At 41.8% G+C, this 21239-nt stretch overlaps 1 protein-coding gene across 1 annotated transcript; it reads right to left on the minus strand.

The window, feature by feature from the left end:
• Positions 1–16150: 16150 nt before the first annotated feature.
• Positions 16151–20336, minus strand: LOC307131057 (uncharacterized protein). The gene is made up of 6 exons (XM_079824468.1): positions 20203–20336; positions 20049–20111; positions 19607–19801; positions 16712–16893; positions 16443–16554; positions 16151–16284 (listed from the first exon to the last, which is right to left on the minus strand). Exons 2-4 carry the CDS (start codon positions 20088–20090, stop codon positions 16732–16734), a joined length of 399 nt encoding a protein of 132 aa, XP_079680594.1. The 5' UTR covers positions 20091–20111; positions 20203–20336; the 3' UTR covers positions 16151–16284; positions 16443–16554; positions 16712–16731.
• Between the last annotated feature and the right edge of the window lie 903 nt (positions 20337–21239).

Genomic DNA, 21239 nt, shown 5'->3' on the forward strand with positions numbered 1-21239 from the left:
CACTGATCACAGATCAGAAGGAACTGAAAAAAGACTTCTGTTTTCATTTGTACATCCAAACACTGAGAAACTGCCAGCATTCACTCGTTCACAACCCATGAACTCGCGAGCGTTTGCATGGGCGTGCCAGATTCTCTGGGTGGAGGAAAGGGAGGAAACCGTTCCTGCTTGGACGTCAAACCAGGAGACTTCAGGATTGGCTAGTCTGGCCTGTCATTTTCTCAAAGGCAGAGAGAGACAGCCAGAACTCGGGTTTACACCGATCAACATTTCTATCCACTTGGGGACAATATTCAGGCTAGGCGAACTCATATTAATGTTGAAAAACCTCATAAAATGAAAATTTCATGCCATGGGACCTTTAACGCTACACGCACCGGATGTGACCTAGCTGGCTGACTGCGGAAGAGAGTGTGCATGAAGCGCATTACTGATCTTGACCGTTTATTTGTTATCTTTGACTTGAATCTCATCTTCCGGGGCCAAAAGCAATTGGACAAGAAAGATGGATTTTTTTTAATATCAATTAGAAACTTTTGCAAAATGGCTCTGTTCTAAATCATTTACTCCCAATCTTTAACCTCATAATTAACAATGAATGCAATGACAGTGATATAATATAAAATTCACTGTCCTCACGATCAAAGTATTGCGTTTACATGAGCTATAGTTTAATCGTAATATTGTCAAAATCCTATTATAATCGCATTATGAGAGAGAGTGCAAATGTAGTAAATGTTGCAAAATTCAAGCACCAACACAGTCTGCTCTCACTTTTTACCCTCTGTCTTGTGGGAACCAATCTTTATGTTCTCATACTCTATCACAGCTGCAAATTGGAGGCGTAACGCGATAAAAATAGCTTTGCCAGTGTGGTTCCTTATCTCAACTGATCAAGATGGCCAAAAGATTCGCTGTTCAAGGGCCTTGCAATTGATTTTGGAAGAGAGTGAAGCTTTTGATATGCGGGGGTCACATTTCTGAAAATGTCATTGTCTGACAGAAGAGGATGAGATTGAGCATCAGCTAGTTCCAAAACGAAGACGAGCTTTCACTCTGTCCTCCTCCTGTCTGGGCCTGCTGTTAGTGTGTGTGTGTGTGTGTGTGTGTGTGTGTGTGTGTGTGTGTGTGTGTGTGTGTGTGTGTGTGTGTGTGTGTGTGTGTGTGTGTGTGTGTGTGTGTGTGTGTGTGTGTGAGACCTGAATGGGTTCAATTTCTAACTTCAAATAAATCAAAATCAATAGTTATGAAAAACCGTCTCGGTTACGTATGTAACCTTAGTTCCCTGAGTAGGGATCGAGACGCTGCGTCACCGCTGTGGGAACGCCTCTGCATGATTGCGTCCTGAAGCACGTGTGTAACCAGTTCAATAGCAAGACGGAACGTCATAGGCGGGTGATGTCATAGTCCCGGAAACTATAAGGAGCCTGTGAACACAAACAGAAACTAGCTTCTGAAAACCCTGAAGAAAGCACTCACAGGCATGCAGGGAGTATGGCAGGGTGACGCAGCGTCTCATTCCCTATTCAGGTAACTAAGGTTACATACATAACCGAGACGTTCCCTTTCAAGGGAACTCGCGCTGCATCACCGATGTGGGAACGCCAATACCCACGCCCCCATACGAGCCAGATGCCCGTCCGTCATTGTCTTACGGAACAAGCACCCTAGCTCCAGGGGTGGCGTTGAGGTCAAGCTCATAGAACCTGACAAAGGTGGAGCCGCCATACTCCTAGTAGAAGGTGAAGGTTGACCGGCCGCCTCATAAGCAAGTGTGATGGCCTCGACCACCCACTTGCTCATTCTCTGCTTGGATGCCGGGCCCCCCGAAACACACAAACAGTTGTTCAGTTTTCCTCCACAGGGCAGCTCTGTGGACATAAACATCTAACGCCCGAACCAGGCAGAGCAGATTGAGTGTTTCCTGGTCTGACGTAAGAAAGGGAGGAGGACAAAAGGCCTGCAGTATCACAGGTCCCCCAACATTAGTAGGGACCTTGGGAATATAACCCAGTCTGGGAAATAAAAAAGCCTTAACTATGCTGGACGCAAATTTCAAGCACGAGGGTGCTACAGATAAAGCTTGAATGTCTACAATTCTTCTAAGAGACGAGATAGCGTGCAAAAATAATGCTTTCAAGGTGAGAAACTTCTCAGGGACCTCTTCAATTGGATTAAACGGAGCCATAGACAAGCCCTGAAAAACAATGGCCAAGTCCCATGCCGGCACCCTGGTGTGAACTGCCGGTCTAAGTCTCAAAGAGCCACGAAGGAAACGAGTAATAAGCGGAAGTGTCACCTCAAAGAAACACCACCCAAAGAAGTGTGGTAAGCTGCTAAGGCCACCACATACACCTTTATTGTGCAGAATCTCTCCTGCAGGAAGTCCAGCACTGCACCCACTGGGCATTTAACTGGGTCCCACTGGTGATCCCAATAACCATGAAGTGAAAAGTTTCCACTTCAAGGCATAAAGTTTCCTCGTGGAGGGAGCTCTAGACTGTAGACTGGTCTCCACAACCTCAGTTGAGAGACCTGAACTCATGAGCTGGGCCCCCTCAGAGGCCAAGCCCACAGTTTCCACAGCTCTGGGAGAGGGTGCAGGATTGCTCCCCTCGCCTGAGAGAGTAGGTCCCTCCTGATCGGAATCTCCATAGGAGAGCCGTCGAGGAGAGACACTATGTCTGAGAACCATACTCGGGTCGGCCAGAACGGGGCTACTAGCAAAAGACGGGCCCCGTCCTAACGCAGTCTCTCTAGAACTCCCGGAAGCAGAGCGATCGGGGGAAATGCGTACAGAGGCAGCCTCGGCCACTCCTGTACCATAGCATCCAGTCCCAGGGGAGCTGGATGCGTTAGGGAGAACCACAAACGACAGTGAGCGGTCTCTGATGATGCGAACAGATCGACCTCCGCTCTGCCGAAGTTCTGCCACAGGAGCTCCACCACCTCGGTGTGGAGTCTCCATTCCCCGGGCCTCGGCCCCTGTCTCGACAAGATGTCTGCTTCCACATTTAAATACCCCGGGATATAAACTGCCCTGATCGAGCGCAGCTTCCCTTGGGCCCAAAGGAGGATCTGAAGAGCCAGCTTGTATAGCGGGCGCAATCTCAACCCCCCCCCTGATGGTTTATATAAGAGACCACTGATGTGTTGTCTGTGCGGATGGTCGCCCCCCAACCCGTGAGAGAAGCATCCGTCGTTAGAGTGACTCGGCGACACAGAGCTCCCAACACTGGGCCTTGAACCAAGAACCAAAGCTGTTTCCACATCACCAAGGCACGAATGCGTCGCCGTGTAGAAAACCCCTTGGTCTTAAGCCACCACTGCAACGGTCTCATGTACAACAGGCCACAAGGAACTCACGTTGGACGCTGCTGCCATCAGACCCAACAGTCTCTGATACTGTTTGACAGTGAGTTGCTGGTCTAGCTTCACCCCTTTCACTGCTGAGAGGATTGACCCCACCCAAGGCTCTGACAGGCGAGCCAGCATGGTGATCGAATCCCAACTGACCCCCAGATAAGTAGTTCTCTGAGCTGGCAAAAGAACACTCTTAAGCCTAATTTCCTCATGTGTGCGAGAACAACATCTCGATGTTGAACCGCCATCTGAGCTGACTGCGCTAAGATCAGCCAGTCATCGATGTAGTTGAGAATTCTGATCCCCTGCATGCGCATGGGAACCAGAGGTGCGTCTACACATTTCTTGAAGGTGCGCGGTGACAATCCTAGACCGAACGGAAGAACCCGCTATTGGTACGCTTCTCCCCCGAAAGCGAACCTCACTAGCAAGGGAACGGAGTGGCAAGCCCCCGATTCCACCTGGCTCGATGCCTCCAGTGGGGCGGAAGAAACCGCAGCGCAGGCTTCCAAACCCTGAATAGAGGCACTAGATCTGACAGGTAAGGGCAGAGATAAGGCAGAGCCCGTCTCTAACCCCGCTGTCAGATCCATTTGCGAACCCCACGACTGCGATCGCCGCTCTGCCTCGGCAGCAGCGGGACCGGAGCCGCGGGGAACGCGAGCCGAAGCGCCCTCCTCAAAGAGCGCCCGGCGGGAGCGCAGCGTTCTCAAGGACAAACGCTCACAATGCTCACAGGCAGCCCCCTTGAGAGCCGCCTTGCAAACAACACACATAGGATGTGTACTTCCACCCGTGATGAAGCGTGGGCAGGGATGAACACATAAAGTGAACAGAGAGGTTTATGGTTGTTCGCTCGCCATTTTAACTTAAATTGGTCTGAGGTGAAACTCCGTGCAATACAGAGGGACAAAAACACCAGAACTGACGGACAACGATATACACAGAGCGCTCTGAAGGCACAGAAGCTGGTTTCTGTTTGTGTTCACGGGCTCCTTATAGTTTCCGGGTCTATGGCGTCACCCGCCTATGACGTTCCGTCTTGCTATTGAACTGGTTACACACGGCCTTCAGGACGCAATCACGCAGAGGCGTTCCCACAGCGGTGACGCAGCTTGAAAGGGAACTTGCTTCATTAGTAAATTTGTTGATTTTTTTCCACTCATAACTTGATTATAATTGATTTTCTTTATAATATTTTTTTTATAAAAACGAACAAAAAATTAGTAGAAATGTAATCTAACGAAGATCTGACTATAACAGATTTTATAACAGAACAAATAGCCAATAATATATTTTTCATTTGTTTTAATATCTAATTTTTCTCTGAACATTACTGAAGTGAGCATCAAATATCCATTAAAATAATAATAATAAAAAAGTCACTTATTATTGTTTAGCACAATACAACAAATCAATTTGGTTACTGCATTGATTTGGATGTACAGATCTGATGCTTTGACAGCTTTGTTTAAAAATCCAAATCCTTCTCACAAATCCATACAAATGTGTAATTACATGGATAATCAGCCCATTCAAAATGAGACACAGCACAGTCCTCATTTCCCAGTCTGTTATTGGGTTCGCCGAACTTCCAAAACCTACAACAACAGAACAGCCTGTGTTTATGTGTCATTATATATGTGGCTCAAGTGACTGAATAGATTTACTTTGGATGTTACTTCATGAAACTGTTTCTGATTTAGATTGTTAACATTATCTATACTTTTTCATACAAACCAGTATTATTGAACAAGCTGCTCACCCATTGGTCATTTTTCTGCCATCAACCCACTTCCAGACTCCCTTTTCATTGATTTTATTCAGACCAATCCAGACAATGTTTGCACTGGTAACCATTGTAACAAAATCCTATAGGATGAAATATTATTTAGACCATAAACAGTTTTCAGCACAGATTCAAACACAATCTCTCACTGACCTGTTCCTCTCTGTTGTTTATGATGATCAGATGCGCTCCTCTCTGCTCACAGTCCTGTCTGCTGTCAGTCCAGTTCTTCCACTCAGAGGAAATGTAGTAGGAACTCATGTTGTGCGTTATCCATTTAGGGTTCTCTGTTAATGTTAGATATTTATGGCCAGATTTACTTACAGCTTGCAAACCCTCTTTTCCTGTTAAAAACTACTGACAGGATTTACTAAATAGAAATTAGCGCATAAGAGGCGTGGACAGAGTTATTTTTGCAGCTTATCTTATTGCGTATTCATTTGTAGGAGTTTCCCTTTCAGACGCAGTATTCATGGGAGGGGAGTATTTAAATGAATCATGCCAGGTTTGCGCTCATCAATTTACTGGTGTTTGCACGTCTTAAACCAGATGCTAACTTGTAGATTGCTTTGGTCATTATGAAAGGAAGTGATCCGACTGCATCTGTGTTCTTTAATTTGCACGTTGTCAGTAGATCACGTTCTGAATTGTCCACACCCATTGGCACTTTTTGGGTAAATAACCATTTTTACCATTTAGTAAATCAGCTGTTTTAAAGGGTAGTGAAACCCTAAACCAAATTTTTTGTTATGAGTGTTGAGTTATGAGTGTTGAGCATCATAGAAGTCAATGTTACCATCCATTCGTTTTGATTGTAGGAGAAAACTAGTTCATTTTACAATTTTTTTGTGCTATATTTAAACTTCTGGGTTTAAATTCATCTTTGTATAGACATCACAGAATGAGTCCTTATGCGTGTCCTTATCCCATGAGAAGAGGCCTCGCTTAATTATTCATGAGACTGTGTGTCCTTATCCTATGAGAAGAGGCCTCGCTTAATTATTCATGAGACTGCGTGTCCTTATCCTATGAGAAGAGGCCTTGCTTAATTATTCATGAGACTGTGTGTCCTTATCCTATGAGAAGAGGCCTCGCGTAATTATTCATGAGACTATGTGTCCTAATCCTATGTATGAGAAGAGGCCTCGCTTAATTATTCTTTAGACTGCGTGTCCTTATCCTATGAGAAGAGGCCTTGTTTAATTATTCATGAGACTGCGTGTCCTTATCCTATGAGAAGAGGCCTCGCGTAATTATTCATGAGACTGTGTGTCCTAATCCTATGAGAAGAGGCCTCGCTTAATTATTCATGAGACTGCATTTCCTTATCCTATGAGAAGAGGCCTCGCGTAATTATTCATGAGACTTAGTGTCCTTATCCTATGAGAAGAGGCCTCGCTTAATTATTCATGAGACTGTGTCCTTATCCTATGAGAAGAGGCCTTGCGTAATTATGCATGAGACTGTATGTCCTTATCCTATGAGAAGAGGCCTCGCTTAATTATTCATGAGACTGTGTGTCCTTATCCTATGAGAAGAGGCCTCGCTTAATTATTCATGAGACTGTGTGTCCTTATCCTATGAGAAGAGGCCTTGCGTAATTATGCATGAGACTGTGTCCTTATCCTATGAGAAGAGGCCTCGCTTAATTATTCATGAGAATGTGTGTCCTTATCCTATGAGAAGAGGCCTCGTGTAATTATTAATGAGACTGCGTGTCCTTATCCTATGAGAAGAGGCCTCGCTTAATTATTCATGAGACTGCGTGTCCTTATCCTATGAGAAGACGATTTGCTTAACAAAGCAGCATGTATTGATTGACAGGCGCTTCAAAGAGTGAGAGATGCTTGTCTGGCTATCACCAGAGCAAGCTCAATTTAAGATTGAACATTGGTCTGGAGAGTCTGCTCTGTATTTTCTACTGCACAAGAGGCGTGATCAACGAGCATAAAGAGACTCTGTACATAATTCGAAATCAGACCACAAGAGGCGTGATCAACGGGCAACAACCCATTGCTTCTCCATCCATCATCGTGTTAAACCCACCAATAGCGCGCCAGGTGGATAAGCCAGTCTGTGATTGGTTCCCGCTAAAAGTGTAACAGAAGCAGTAGAAATGAATGTACAGGTTTCCAGATTGAGTTGCAGAGCGAAATCAAATCGCCGGCAGATCAGGCTGGGTTTACCCAGTCTAGAGAGATGCATTAATGGATCAAAAACGAGTGATTATTTTAGCTTTGTAAGAGTTTCTGTGTCGCATAAGTTCTCTTCAGTAGATCCCGAGTCTTTGAAACAAACACGTTTGTGAGTGTAACCGCACTGGCTCATAAAACACTGCAAAATAAGTCTCAAAAGTAATCAATGATGCTGCAGCGTCTTCGTATATATTTCAGTGTTTCCCACACATAGACTAATTTGTGGCGGTGCGCCACAGAATCAACACCGGCCGCCACATATTGCGTGTCGTTATTATTATTTTTTACGCTATTTAAAACACATAGCGTATTCGTTCAGCTGCATTTCCTTTCCCTGCTCTCCCTCCGTCTCTCTGTGACTCTCACTCTCAAATGGCCAATCCTGCTTTTGATATGAAACAAAGTCTAAGCTTTTACATTTTTTAAAGTTTAATTGTTACGTCAACCATATTTACAGTATTGTTTTATTATGGAGAGTTTTGAAGATGCAACATTGTGAACATTAATGTTAATTTTTTTATTGTATTTAGCGCTCAGGTATTCCTTACTCATTGCTCACACTCACTCATTGGTGGTCAAATGTGACCTTACGCCTTTTTCAATTAAATAAATGTTCTATATTTTAGTTTAATAATATTTATTGAATATTTTGAGGAGATCTTTTGGAACTAAATAGGCCTACTATTTATGCAATAATTATGGTCCATTAATGACCATTTAATGAATTAAAATATTTTTCTTCTAATATTTGTATTATTTATATACAATTAGTGTAGTAATTAAGGTTAAAATAGAGAATTCCAAAGCAAAGAGGCAAATTAGAGTCATTTTGTGGCTGGAAAAATAATAATGTTTATTTGTAATGCCATGGTTTTCCCACTATAGGTGTCTTTATGGCTCTTTAATAAATATACATGTATCTAGTCTAGTTGCTCAAAAAAGTATTGCAGATCATAACTGCTTACTTATTTTTAGGTTTTGCATTTGAATACATATTTAGACATGATCAAACACTAGATTTCTTTAAATGTGAAATTTAAAAAAGTTAACTTACATCCTAATATTTTTAATGATACTTATATAAGCACACACAAGTGAATATTAATGAATGCGAGCAAATATAATTTAACCCAAGAAACGTTTAAAATAGTGCAAATTTTTTTTCCTTATATGTACAGTAGGCTATATACATATGAATTGATACTGAATCAAGATCGAAATCGATATTTGTGCCAATCACCAATCCCAAATACCCCCCCCCCCCCCCCCCCCCAACACCCCCGCCGTTGCCCGCCCGCCACCACAAATTGGTTTCTAATCTGTGGGAAACACTGTATTTTCAATGCAGAGAACATGCGAATGGCTGGGCATTTATTTGTGCAATAAATGATAGTTGGCACAGGATATGTACTTTATATATTTGTGTTATTTATGGGGAGCTTACAAAAACCATGTGTATATTGTGTTATGTAATGATATTTTGCCAATTTTTTGAGAAGCTTTGGTGCTTTTACTGAGAGTGAAATAAAACTGAATCTGTTGTGTTGTCAGTCAGTCTCCCCTCACCCCTCTCCACTCCGCAGCTTAACCACGCCCATTTTTATAGCATTTTTCAAAACTGTGGTGAGAACTGACGGCTAATGAAACACGGCTGTTTTTCATGACTCTTTCAAAGCTGAAAAATGCTGTCTCTGTAGGACATCTAACAAGGCATGTCCCAACATCCGTAACCTTTCGCTGACTTTGATATCTCATAATCCTGTGTGTTTGATTCTGTGACAGTTATGCTAAAAAAAAATAAGATGGTATCTAAAGTTACGGTTGGTGATGAGTGTGTGTATAAATGTGTATAAATCAGCAAAACTCACTCTATTTAGTTCTGCCTCAGAAATCTGTCTGAAATCATTTAGGGAAGTACATTCATGTGCAGATGCTGCCTGCAAAGTCATTTCCTGATAGGGCAGCAAAGCAAGACGTCGCCTGCTTAGGCTCTGTTTTCAGTTAACATTATTTGTGTAAGAGTTCTTACATTTGTTTAGAAAAAAAAGACTATGCAGATTTCAAGCTTGTGTAATTAATCCAAAATGATTACCGTGGAGTTTTGCCAAGTCCTTCCTTAACATCTCTCTCTCTTCTGTCAAGTTTTTACTCAGATTTAGCCAGTAGTTTGCCTCTTTCTCTTCTTTTGTGAACTTTATACACAGTACTGTGACGGCCACCAGCAGAAGAACACACAACAGCCCCAAACACACCACGCTGGCCCTGAGGCTTCTTTCATTCTCCGAATCACTTCCTAAAAATACAATGATAATATCTCAGCCCAGCTTCTTCCATTTACCACAGCACAGAGATATAGGAGACAAAGAAAGTATATAAGAAAGGTAAAATGATACAATCAGATGTGTATTGATCTTACTCGTTTGTTTTCTCCATTCCTCTTCGGGAAGGTTTAAGTCCTCGAACTCATGTGGTAGATCTATAGTATCCGTACTAACAAATGTAACCTTGGTCATCACATCGCTATCTTGTCTAGCCATCTTCAGTTTCCTAGCAGAATTCTTGATTTGGAGAGAATGGATTTTGACAGCATGAATGTAGGGTACATTTAAATGAACTTATATGATCAAATAAATGTGTGAGGTTTGAAAAATACAATTTCTCGGATTTCTGCAGATCCAAGTGAAAAAAATTCTATAATAGATGGTAGTAAAAAACATTAAATGGAAACAAAAGAAACAAAAATACTGTAACTTTTCAGTGCAATAAAAACAAACAGCAATAATATAAAACAGTCCAGACCGATTCAAATGATACCTTCATGTAGTCCATCATTTTCTGTCCTTTAATTGTTAGTGACATGCACTTAGAGACTTCCCGTGTAGAAAACAGTAAATATGTGAACAAGTAACAGATTTCAGGTCAGATTCTAGAGAACATTTGATTGGACAGAAAATCTGATGAGAAGATTATGTGGCCAAGTGGTATAAACAAGTGGTATAGATAGACCAAGTTTCTATTCGGTTTCTATTCCCTATTGCAGTGCTCGCAGCGATCTAATTTACTGTGTGATGCCATCTTGGAGGGTAAATATTACTCAAATGCCTTTTAATATGCACAAATATCCTTCTGAAACTATGTCTGAAATAGCATTTGATGTGTATGTTTTCTGGTAGATGTATTTGGACTGTGCATGTGACGAGTGAACCTTGTGGTGATTGATGAAGGATTGGGTATGTCAATTTCATGTTTCAATACAATGTTTATTTTATCATCTGTTACAGAGGTGAAAAAAAAACTGTTTTGTTATTTATTCTGACATTTTTCTGATGGTTCATGGTTAAAATGTGAAATGTGGCTGTGCTAATGTGCTTTTATTTTTCATTTTTTGTACCTCAGCCACTGCCGTATTTCAGTTTTTTTTTTATTTCTAAGTATTTTTTTTTTTATTCAGTTAGAATGGACTCAGGTGTGTTTTTCTTGTTATTCTATTTTCTTTGTGTTTTACTTGCAGTGTTACACGTCCTTATCTGAATTAAAATCATTTGGTTGGAAGTGACATTAACAATTTTCCTAAAAAGTAATTTTTCAAATTGTGATTTTCCTGAACTGTGAATAAGAGTTTTTTCCTCCTTTTTGTATGGTCTAATTTGTGAAATCCTCAACCATCCAAAGTTTGTTTCCTGTAAGCTTGCTTGTTGAATTTTTTGCTCCCTTTGACCGCTGTCATTTAAGAACAGCCGTCAAAAAAAACAAACCCCAATTTTCAAAAGCAATTTTGTTGTTTCCGATGTGTGTCTTTTCCCTTTTCCCTGGTTACAATTAAATGCAGATGTCAACAAAATCACTGACCCATTTTGGCAGAAGTGTGAGAGTTTTGTGAATGTTGTCATTGTTTTGGAGCACACTAGCTTATACAGTAGATAACAGTAAGACTTATATATTCATACTAAAATTTACATACTTTTATTTTAAATGAATGGCTGCAAAAATAAAATGTGTGTGTGCACGCATGTCTGTACGTGCACATTCAAATATGTGTGTGTGTGTGTGTGTGTGTGTGTGTGTGTGTGTGTGTGTGAGAGTGAGAGCAAATTACCATTAACATAAGCATTCTGTAGAATTATTAACATTACAAAAATTTTCTTAGTTGTATGTCAGTGGATGGTTATAACCATTTCAAAACACGTGTAACAACCTACCCTGCCACTGTCACCCATTGTTTAGCTAACTGTATTAGCATGGTGCTTTGAAATTAGCAGGAGGTTGATACATCATTCTTTACTAGAGAAACTACACTTTGACCTGATATAACTCATACAACATTATCTACAATGGTAGAAGTACAAATCAAAATATTATCTTTTTTTTACTTTCTTACCTCAGACTTGTATTTTCTGCTGTAACTTCAGGAGAGAAAGCAACACAGACTGGAAAACCTCCATGTCGGGTTGTAAAGGAAGCCTGAGGAAACTGAAACTGTCACATGACTCCTATCTTATCCCTTTTTCGTGGAATTGGTAATGTTACAACTCTCCCAGTCTCCCCTACTGTGTAAAAGTGGATGTAAAAAATTCCCTACAATTCAGTCAGCTCAACCTGCTGTATAAAAACAAAATGTGGCTCAGAACACTCCGAATGGTGTCCTCTCCTCATTACATGTGTTCTGGATTAAATATCTGCAATCTGAAATAAACAAAAGTGTCTAATAAGCCTACAGTTTTAACTACAGTACGATGATTAGTTCTTACCTCTCTCGTTTTAGTAAATCAGCCACCACGATTTAACTAAAAGAAATCAACCACAAATACTTAATTAGTTTCTAGTTTGCCACGTTATTTGTTTTGTCCTCATGTCATGTGCTGGGCTCCGTACTTTGCATTAAAGGGTAACTTCAGTGATTTAGCATTAAGCTTTGTATCAGTAGAAACCCGGTAGTATATTCGAATTAATGATACTTTTCCCCCTCATATCCCCCTGAGATGAGAGAATTATGCATGTGTTCGGGCTCTTAGTGGAACAGTGTGCATATTTGGCCAAATATAGATTTATTCTAGCTGCCGGGTGATAGCGCGGGATACTATGAAACATACCTGATTGTGAAAAAGGTGACATTGTTTCAAATATAATCCTTGTAGGGGGGTATTCTGTCTTTTGGCCTGCACAAGTCTTTCAAGTGCCTGTTTTCCCTGCTTAGCATTGTGCCTCTTTCTTGCTACATGTTCTACCTCTGCAGCTTGAAGCCTTTTCTCTGCAGCACTTGTAGTTGGCTGGCAGTCGAACTCTATCCTCCTCTCTCTGACTCTCAGCAACTTCCTTTGTCGCTTGTTCCTTTGTTTTGCAGTCCAGCGATTCTTTATGGTAGTAAATAAATACATAGATCCGCTGAGTATAGTTTATTTATTTTCTCATTAAAACCAAAGATGTTAATCAGTAATTGTATATCAAGAACAGGGACACATTAGGGTATATTTCGTGAATGAAGTCTCCGCAACAGCAATCGATTGCTCGAGCCACCACTACTGAAAACAGTGGCCACGAGCTCCGCATGATTTCACAAACACATTCCAGCGCCAGATCGCCTTATTTAACTCTACTAATCAACTAGAGATGCTTAATTTGTATTAGATACAACTCAAGCTGCAAGAAAAGCCGCTCTCTCACTGCTGCTGATATTCCGACATGAATGTACAGATTCTACACAACAAGGTGCTTCTTCTTCGGCTGTTGTCTTGATTACACCAACATGCCCGAGGACACTGCCTACTAGCGCCTGCATGTGGAATTGCACATTGACGCAGACAACAGCGCAGAAGTATAAATGCTCACGACGGCGTCGGCTACACGCGTAGCCTACGGCATACACTACAGCGTACACTCGACGCAGAAGTATAAATTGGCCTTAAGGCAGCTTTTACAGCTTGGCACAGTCCTGGATATTTTCCTGTTTCGAAGACTGAGGCCCACCATGTTACAATATCATCTCCATCTGTAAAAGTGGGCAGGGTCTGGTCCACACTATAATGAAGAATCTCCTGCATCAGGTGTCAGCATGTGACTCAACATTTGTGTGAGCTTCTTTAATTCAAACCCAGACCGAGAGTGCCCTCTCACAACTGGATCTATTGTAGACAAACACTGCAGGGTCTTGCTCTGTATTTGGCACATGCAATGTATGCCCTGGAGACTTGATGAAGGAATGGGTTCAGCAGCTGAAACCGATCAACAACAAGCACACATAAACTAGTGTACATATAATCATACAAACACAGCAGATGCTCCAAATTAATCATTCCAGTTACTCACAGGGTGTTGTGGATGAGCCACTCTGAATCGACCCGCGTCCCGTCCAACATACATCTCTCTCCCAGGTAGCAGTTTACCATCAAAGTCCAGAGTAGTCAGAGCTTTGGGCATTGGATTCAGGTGTTCAGACTGAACAAAGCAGGCAAGAAAGTTTGTGAAAACTTGCAGCTGTTTGTCATGCAGTTTATGGACAAGTGTTTGACTGCCCTGTGAGGAAAATAACACAGAAGCACAAGCATAAACGAACAATGTCTAAGGACCTACAAAGAAAGTGTTCTCGGTGTGATAAAGTGAACTGGAAAAAACGCCCCACTCCGGATGGACCCAATGGACAGCTGTCCACAGAGTAAGTGATTATTTTAAACATGACGCATGTATAGATCAACCCATATTATACCTGTATTCACATAGAGTTGCTGTTTTCACAGGCAATATAGGTTGGTGGCTTATCGTGTTGTGCTGGAGTGGGCCCTGAAGGGAGAGACATTGGGCTGAGGAAATCGAACACCATTGCTATCATGTGTGGTTGTAGCTATTCGTCAAAAATATCCTGTCTGGTATATACATTGGCTTTCAAGAGTCAATAAATATGTTGTAACTGAATTATTGAAATAAAGATTTGATTTCATGAACAAAGTCTTTGCGAAACCTTTCATCTCTGTTTGCTTGATTTAATAAATTCTGGTAATGTATTACCAACATGTGATAAAACAGCTTTTACTATTGAAGTCTCACATCTAAGTCAATGTGCATGTTGATTCACCATAAAAGAAGATAAAACAGAGAGAAAACTGAGAAATACTGTTATTTATTATTATGAAAAAAATATGACAATAAAATTACACAAATATGATTGGGAGAAGGCCCTGCAGGTCTAAAACTAAGTTTTGAATCTTGACGTGTGGCTTGCTGGGTTTTGGAATGAAGCCAATTTTTGCTGCCAGACACGGGACTTGAATGCGAGATGATGAGTTTTTATATTTGATGAAGGGGTCCAGTCTTTTAACAACTTCCTCCATAAGGTCTTCTCTGAAATGTTGGGTTGTCTTAGTGTAAATAGGTCTTGCAATCCACTGTTTTGACTGCCTTTGTTACACAATGTTGTGTCTTTGGAGGCCTGAAATTAAAACAGTCATGGATGAGTTCTAATAATTTGGTCTGTTGAATATCCATTTCCAGAACAAGCATTGTTACGTTCTAAAACATAAATTTGGTCGGATATAAGTCAAGGCCAAATATTACTTGAAAATCAGTAAACATTTCTATTGCTGAAATGTGTAATGTGGTTAACATTTTTGTTTATCCAAGTGCGAACATAATTTACCTTATCTGTTTTAGATGTATAAAGTAACAATTTTACATTGGTCATATGAGAAGTTATAATTGGTACATTTTTGTTACTTACCACTTGATGTTGTTTCCGGTTTACATGGTGATTCATGATTTTCATTTACCCCTTTTCCACCAAGGCAGTGCTAGAGCTAGATCGGAGCCAGAGCCTAGTTTCAAATCGGTTCTTTGTGTTTCCACACCCAAAGCCCCAGCTCCGAGCCAGGAAAAGTGGTTCTTAAGTAGCACCAAAACATTGCTGGGCTAGAACAGGGCTAGAAGTAAGAACTGATTACGTCAGGCGCTGGGGGCGGGATCAACAAGACCAACACAAACTTGAGATCCGCCATGTTTGAAATAGCAGCTAATGGAGCTAACAGCTGCTGCTCCTTTGTAATCTCCGTCTATACAAATTACAGCGAACTGCATGAATGCGTTGGATTCGCTGTGTTTTGATGCCGATGTAGGATCACATAATTGGGGTCGCTTCAACCCGCGGACATGAAAAAGCCCAGCGGCAACAGTGATGAAGTAGCCCAATTCCGCGGGAAAACCGCAGACTTGGCAACACTGCCGCTGCCTCGCTAGCGTTGTTGAGAAAGATGAGACGTATACAGTGACGTAAGACATGGCTCTGTTGTGGCTCTCAGCATGTGGAAAAGCAAACAGTTCTTAGAAGGCTCCTCAGTCGAACCAACTATGAACTGAGATTAGCACTGGCTCTGAACTCGCACTCGGTTCATTCTGGTGGAAAAGGGGTAACAGTGGTCCATAATGGCCAACATTGTGCGTGCCTGCATGGATTGGTACTCAAAGTGCAGGCGCTTCGGGCAGTACTTCAGCAGTGCGTTGTGGAAAACCTCTAGTTGTCCTGTTAAAACATAAATCAAAATTGACAGTAGACATTAGAAAATGTATACAAGTTACTGAAAGTTGTATGCTTGATCTGTACAAGACTGGAAATAGTCAAGTTTGGACTAAGGTAAAATGTAGGCAAAGTAAAGTTGGGGGGGGGGGGGGGGTGTAAAGTTGTTTAAAGTGCTCCTTTTTGCAGACCAGATAAAACCGAGACATACCTGTGTGCTTGAACAGTGTCATTTGCTCCAGATCTTTCAGTAGACGCGTGTTCAACACAACTTCATACATAGCTTTCTAAGCAGGTGAGTCCTATGGCAACCATTTCTTCTTCCGTTGTTCATCTGATGAGAGGTCAGCGTGGTAGCACTTGTATTCCATTCTGTTTTCCTCCCATCGATGGACACCGCATATGTGATGGAGGATGGACGTCCATCGTCTAAGCAACTCCTGATAATTACATTAGAGCAGAAACTTAATTTTAATTAACATTACATTCTTTTTAAATTGAATTTGAAAAAAAATCATGCTTTACATTAGTTTTTGTCAACTGTCTGTAAAGATAGCAGTTTTACTGTACATTTTACATCTATTCAATAAGCTTGTACCTTTTCATGTCCTTTAGAGGAGCAGCACACATGGTTGCTCACGCTTCTTACCCATGGAGCAAGGTCCTTGCAATGTTTACGGTTAGATGCCATAACCAATTTTTTTTTATTCCTGAATTAAAACAGAAAAATGTTAGAATGAAAGTGGACCTCAGATAATGCACATACAATATGTTGTTCTCCAGTTGTACCTCTCAAACAGAGTATCACAGACAACAAAGCAGAATAAGTATTAGGGGTTGTGCATGTAATTAGACTAATAGACTAACCTTTTGCTACATGCCATGGGTCAAACTGGTGTGCGATGTCCGGATAGTCGCATCATCTTCCTGATGGAGGGATGTCTGTCGGTGGTCACCACTTTCACATTAGTCCCTTCATCTAAAAGCTTATCCAGGCCTTTTTTGAAACCCATCGGTTCCATGGCGACAGAATTTTTGGCTTGGGTCACCTAAGGGGGACAAGGTTACAGATGATGACATGTTAGACCATATTTCGTAAAGTTTTGTGACCATTATTGACTGGTTTTGTTTATTTGTGTACCTGAATCGAATAACAAAAATAACAATATGGTTGGTAGAGTCATCCATGAATAGGGTTGGGAACCGAGAACCGGTTCTTATGCAGAACCGAAACTGATTTTTGAAAAATACCAGAACCGCGCGAAATTCCTAAGTTTCGGTTCCGAAAACGGTTCTGGTGCAATGTGTGTGCGAAGCGCTGGAAGCGTATCCTTTCATAGCGAGTGACAGCCAGTGTTGCCAAGTCCGTGGTTTTACCGCTTTCCACTGTTGCCGCGGGCTGTGTTTCATGTCCGCGAGTTGAAGCGATTGTGCAATTGTGTGGTTTTTTTTGTAAAAACCTGGCAACCCTGGCTCACCTCATCATGAATATTAATTACGTTGCCTGCCGCTTCCAGGAGTGTAACGCAGTTAAGCCTGAAAGCCCTCGCGCTACACATTTACGGTTTTGCGTCAGATATTTTCTCGTTAACCACCAGCATGGCGAAGAGAAAGTCAAAAGTATGGATTCATTTCCAAAGAATGAATGATAATGAAGCAAAATGTAACACATGTGAAAAGTTAATAACATGCAAAGGAGGCTGCACTAGCAATTTGACAAAACATTTGCTACAGCACAGAGTGCCTCAGGGCTTACCAGATTTATAGAGAAAGGCCTATATATATATAATTTGTATATATATATATATATATATATATATATATATATATGTCAACCGTTGAGTCACCATGGTTTAGGTAAGCGTTTAGGCACAATTACCTTTGTAATGCTGAATTGCAATGTATTATTTACAAGTTCACTGAATAACTGAATTACTATTAAATTAATATACAACTAATTAATAAATATAACTAATAAATATAATTTATAACTTGGTTTTATTCAGAGACAGAGAGATAAAATGTAATAAGACAATTTCAGAGGTGTTCATATGAAAAAAATGTGTTGCAAGAATGGCTTAATTAATACTGTAATATATGTACAGTACAGGACTTTTTTGACATTGCCAACCTGTAAATTAATTTTAGAGCAAGTATAAACACAAAATGGATTGTTTGAGTTGCGTATTGTGCCTTTTTCCTTTACCACTATTTGTTTAATAATTTTAATGGAACCGGAATCGGAACCGGAATCGTTAGGCGGAACCGGAACCGGAAAATTTCTCACGATTCCCAACCCTATCCATGAATGAATATGTGGTGTATTTGCAAGAATGGCCAGGGCTGTCGCTCCTCCCATCCCCACAGACGTGCACACCCTCACCATCCAGAGTCTGGCTTTGATGATCCTTTCCAGCATCTTGTACCCCTTTTCCACCAAGGCAGTGCTAGAGCTAATTCAGAGCCAGAGCTAGTCCCAGTTCATAGTTGGTTCGACTGAGGAGCCTTCTAAGAACCGGTTTGCTTTTCCACGGGCTGAGAGCCACAACAGAGCCATGTCTTACGTCAATGTTTACGTCTCATTTCTCTCAGCAACGCTAGCGAGGCGGCGGCAGTGTTGCAAAGTCTGTGGTTTTGCCGCGGGCTGTTTTTTCATGTCCGCGGGATGAAGCGACCCCAATTATGTGATATTTAGCCCCGGGAATGCGAATTTTAGTGCCAAAAACACATTTTACCCCCAAATGTGATTTTTACTGGGGAAGCCCCCCCTGGAACGCGATTGGGCTTGTTTTGAGTAGCAATTGGGCGGGTTTGTTGTGAAAACCTGGCCACCCTGGGCAGCGGGAATTAACACGAACACACCAGGCTTGTTCGAGATGCATCGTCACTGCGCAGACCGATCCACGTATGATATACAAAAAACGCATGAGTGAATCAAAAGCATAAGGAGTCATGTGCTCTCGCTGGACTCATTATCATACGGCGATCGGTCTGCACAGCACCGCTGCGAACAAGCCATCCATCAACAATGCAAACGTTGCATTACTATTAATTCACATGGCTTTACTATCCTACATCGGCATCAAAACACAACGCAAACACAGCGGATCCAACGCATTCATGTAGTTCGCCGTAATTTGTATAGACGGAGATTACAAACGAACAGCAGCTGTTAGCTCCATTAGCTGCTATTTCAAAAATGGTGGATCTAAAGTTTGTGTTCGTCTTGTTGACCCCGCCCCCAGCGCCTGACGTAATCGGTTCTTACTTCTAGCCCTGTTCTAGGCCAGCAATGTTTTGGTGCTACTTAAGAACCACTTTTCCTGGCTCGGAGCTGGGGCTTTGTGTGTGGAAACACAAAGAACCGATTTGAAACTAGGCTCTGGCTCCGATCTAGCTCTGGCTCTGCTTTGGTGGAAAAGGGGTATTGTAGGCTTCGCTGATGACAGGAATGAGGTAGCTCGACTGTATGCTGTAAAATGTTGATTTTTGTGGTAGCTGAAGATTCAATAGCCCAGCCCAGTCAGCAATGTCTGTGTATGTTGCACCTGTGAGAAGTGTGGCGGCTGCTGAAAGGAGGTTATTTTCAGCCATTCCCCGAGTATTAGGACAAGACTCCCATTCCCCAGTGTGTCCATTGTTGCATCTCCATTTGATTTGTATTCTGCTGGCAAATGTTTTTATGTTCTGGTTGAAGTCGCACATTGCTACTCTGCAAATTGTACATTTTTGAAAGAGTTCCATTAGTTTGGACTTGTTTACCATCCACTTCCTTTCCTTCCATCCTCGGTGTGGTCCAGATAGGCTTGCTGAGCTTCCTGTGGTGGAGGTGGAGGGGCTTGACAGAGGAACAAAACTGATGTCCGCTGGTTCAGTAGCCGGCTCTGAGGTCATGCTGGCATCAAAGGCAGATGTTGAGTTGATGTCCATTTCACCGGAAGCAATATGGTGTTGTTCCTGTTGTTGACAAATTCACATTTAATTATTTTGCTATTAAACACATTTGCATTCCAGTGTTTGAGTACAGTGTGTTTGTCAACTCACATAAAACTGAATTAGAGTAAACTGGCAATCATTTGACTGCTATATGCCTGCATTTGAACGTGTTCCACATAAATGCCAGCAGAATGACAATAAACAATAACTGAAACCTATTCATAACTTCCATCATAAATCATAGATATCACGCATCTTGGCCACTCACATCAAAAGTTAGACTCATTTTTGGACCGCACACAGTCGTCATGGTGGACAAAGATGCAATGTTCTGCAAAAGAAATATATTTCATGTTATTTAGTAGTTTTTGCATTCATACAGTACATGGAACTAGAACATGAAAAAGGGTACATTAGCCTACCGATTGTTGTGTATATGTGGGTGCAAGGGCAATCCATGGCTTAGTACATGTTGCTATATGAGCAGAAGTCGTCAACTGCAAAGGCAATGGATCCTTGAACACGGCAGGTTGGGATTTCTGAGTGGTTGATTGTGGTAAACCCGCAAAAGAGCAAAAGGATTCCTCAGGTTCTGATAGCTCTTGTATCTCATCATTCAGCTCACATGTGCACTTTGTTCTGCCTGTGATTTGAAAATGGATGGGACGGCCGTATCTTTCAGACGTAGTACCGTCTTTCTTGGCCTATATTGCATTTGTTCAAAGTAGTCCTCCGGTGCAAAATGCTCTTCGCAAACACGATACTGGTTAATTTTGTTGAGAGGCGTTGAAGTACAGATATCCAGAGCAGCTAGCCATTTATTTCTCAGTTCCACATTCGATGGAATTCTGTGAAACATTACATTAGTGTATGTCCGTTGCTTGTTCTCACAACCTTTTACTAAGCAGGTAATTACCATGTTTGCTGTAACTGTAGCTGTAACTTCTCAAAATAAACAATCCAAAAGATAAGACACTCGGTGCAGGTCACGCAGGTATGTTTTTTTGTCGCATTGCACGCCGGTATGTTGACAGAAGTTGTGGGATTCATGTGTTGTCTGAATATCTCTGTCTGAATATCTCTGCGCCCAAGTAGCAGTGCTTCGCCTGTCTTCTTTTCCTTTCGGCTGTTCCCTTCAGGGGTCGCCACAGCGAATCATCTGCCTCCATCTAGCCCTATCCCCTGCATCCTCTTCTCTCAGAACGACTACCTTCATGTCCTCCTTCACTACATCCATAAACCTCCTCTTTGGTCTTCCTCTCGACCTCCTGCCTGGCAGCTCTAACCTCAGCATCCTTTTACCAATATATTCACTCACCTCCTCTGAACATGTCCAAACCATCTCAACCTGGCCTCTCTAACTTTGTCTCCAAAACATCTCACATGTGCTGTCCCTCTGATGTACTCATTCCTGATCCTTTCCATCCTTGTCACTCCCAAAGAGAACCTCAACATCTTC

The sequence above is a fragment of the Gobio gobio genome, assembly GCF_949357685.1.
Source record: "Gobio gobio genome assembly, chromosome: 1".
NCBI classification, from domain to species: Eukaryota; Metazoa; Chordata; class Actinopteri; order Cypriniformes; family Gobionidae; genus Gobio; species Gobio gobio.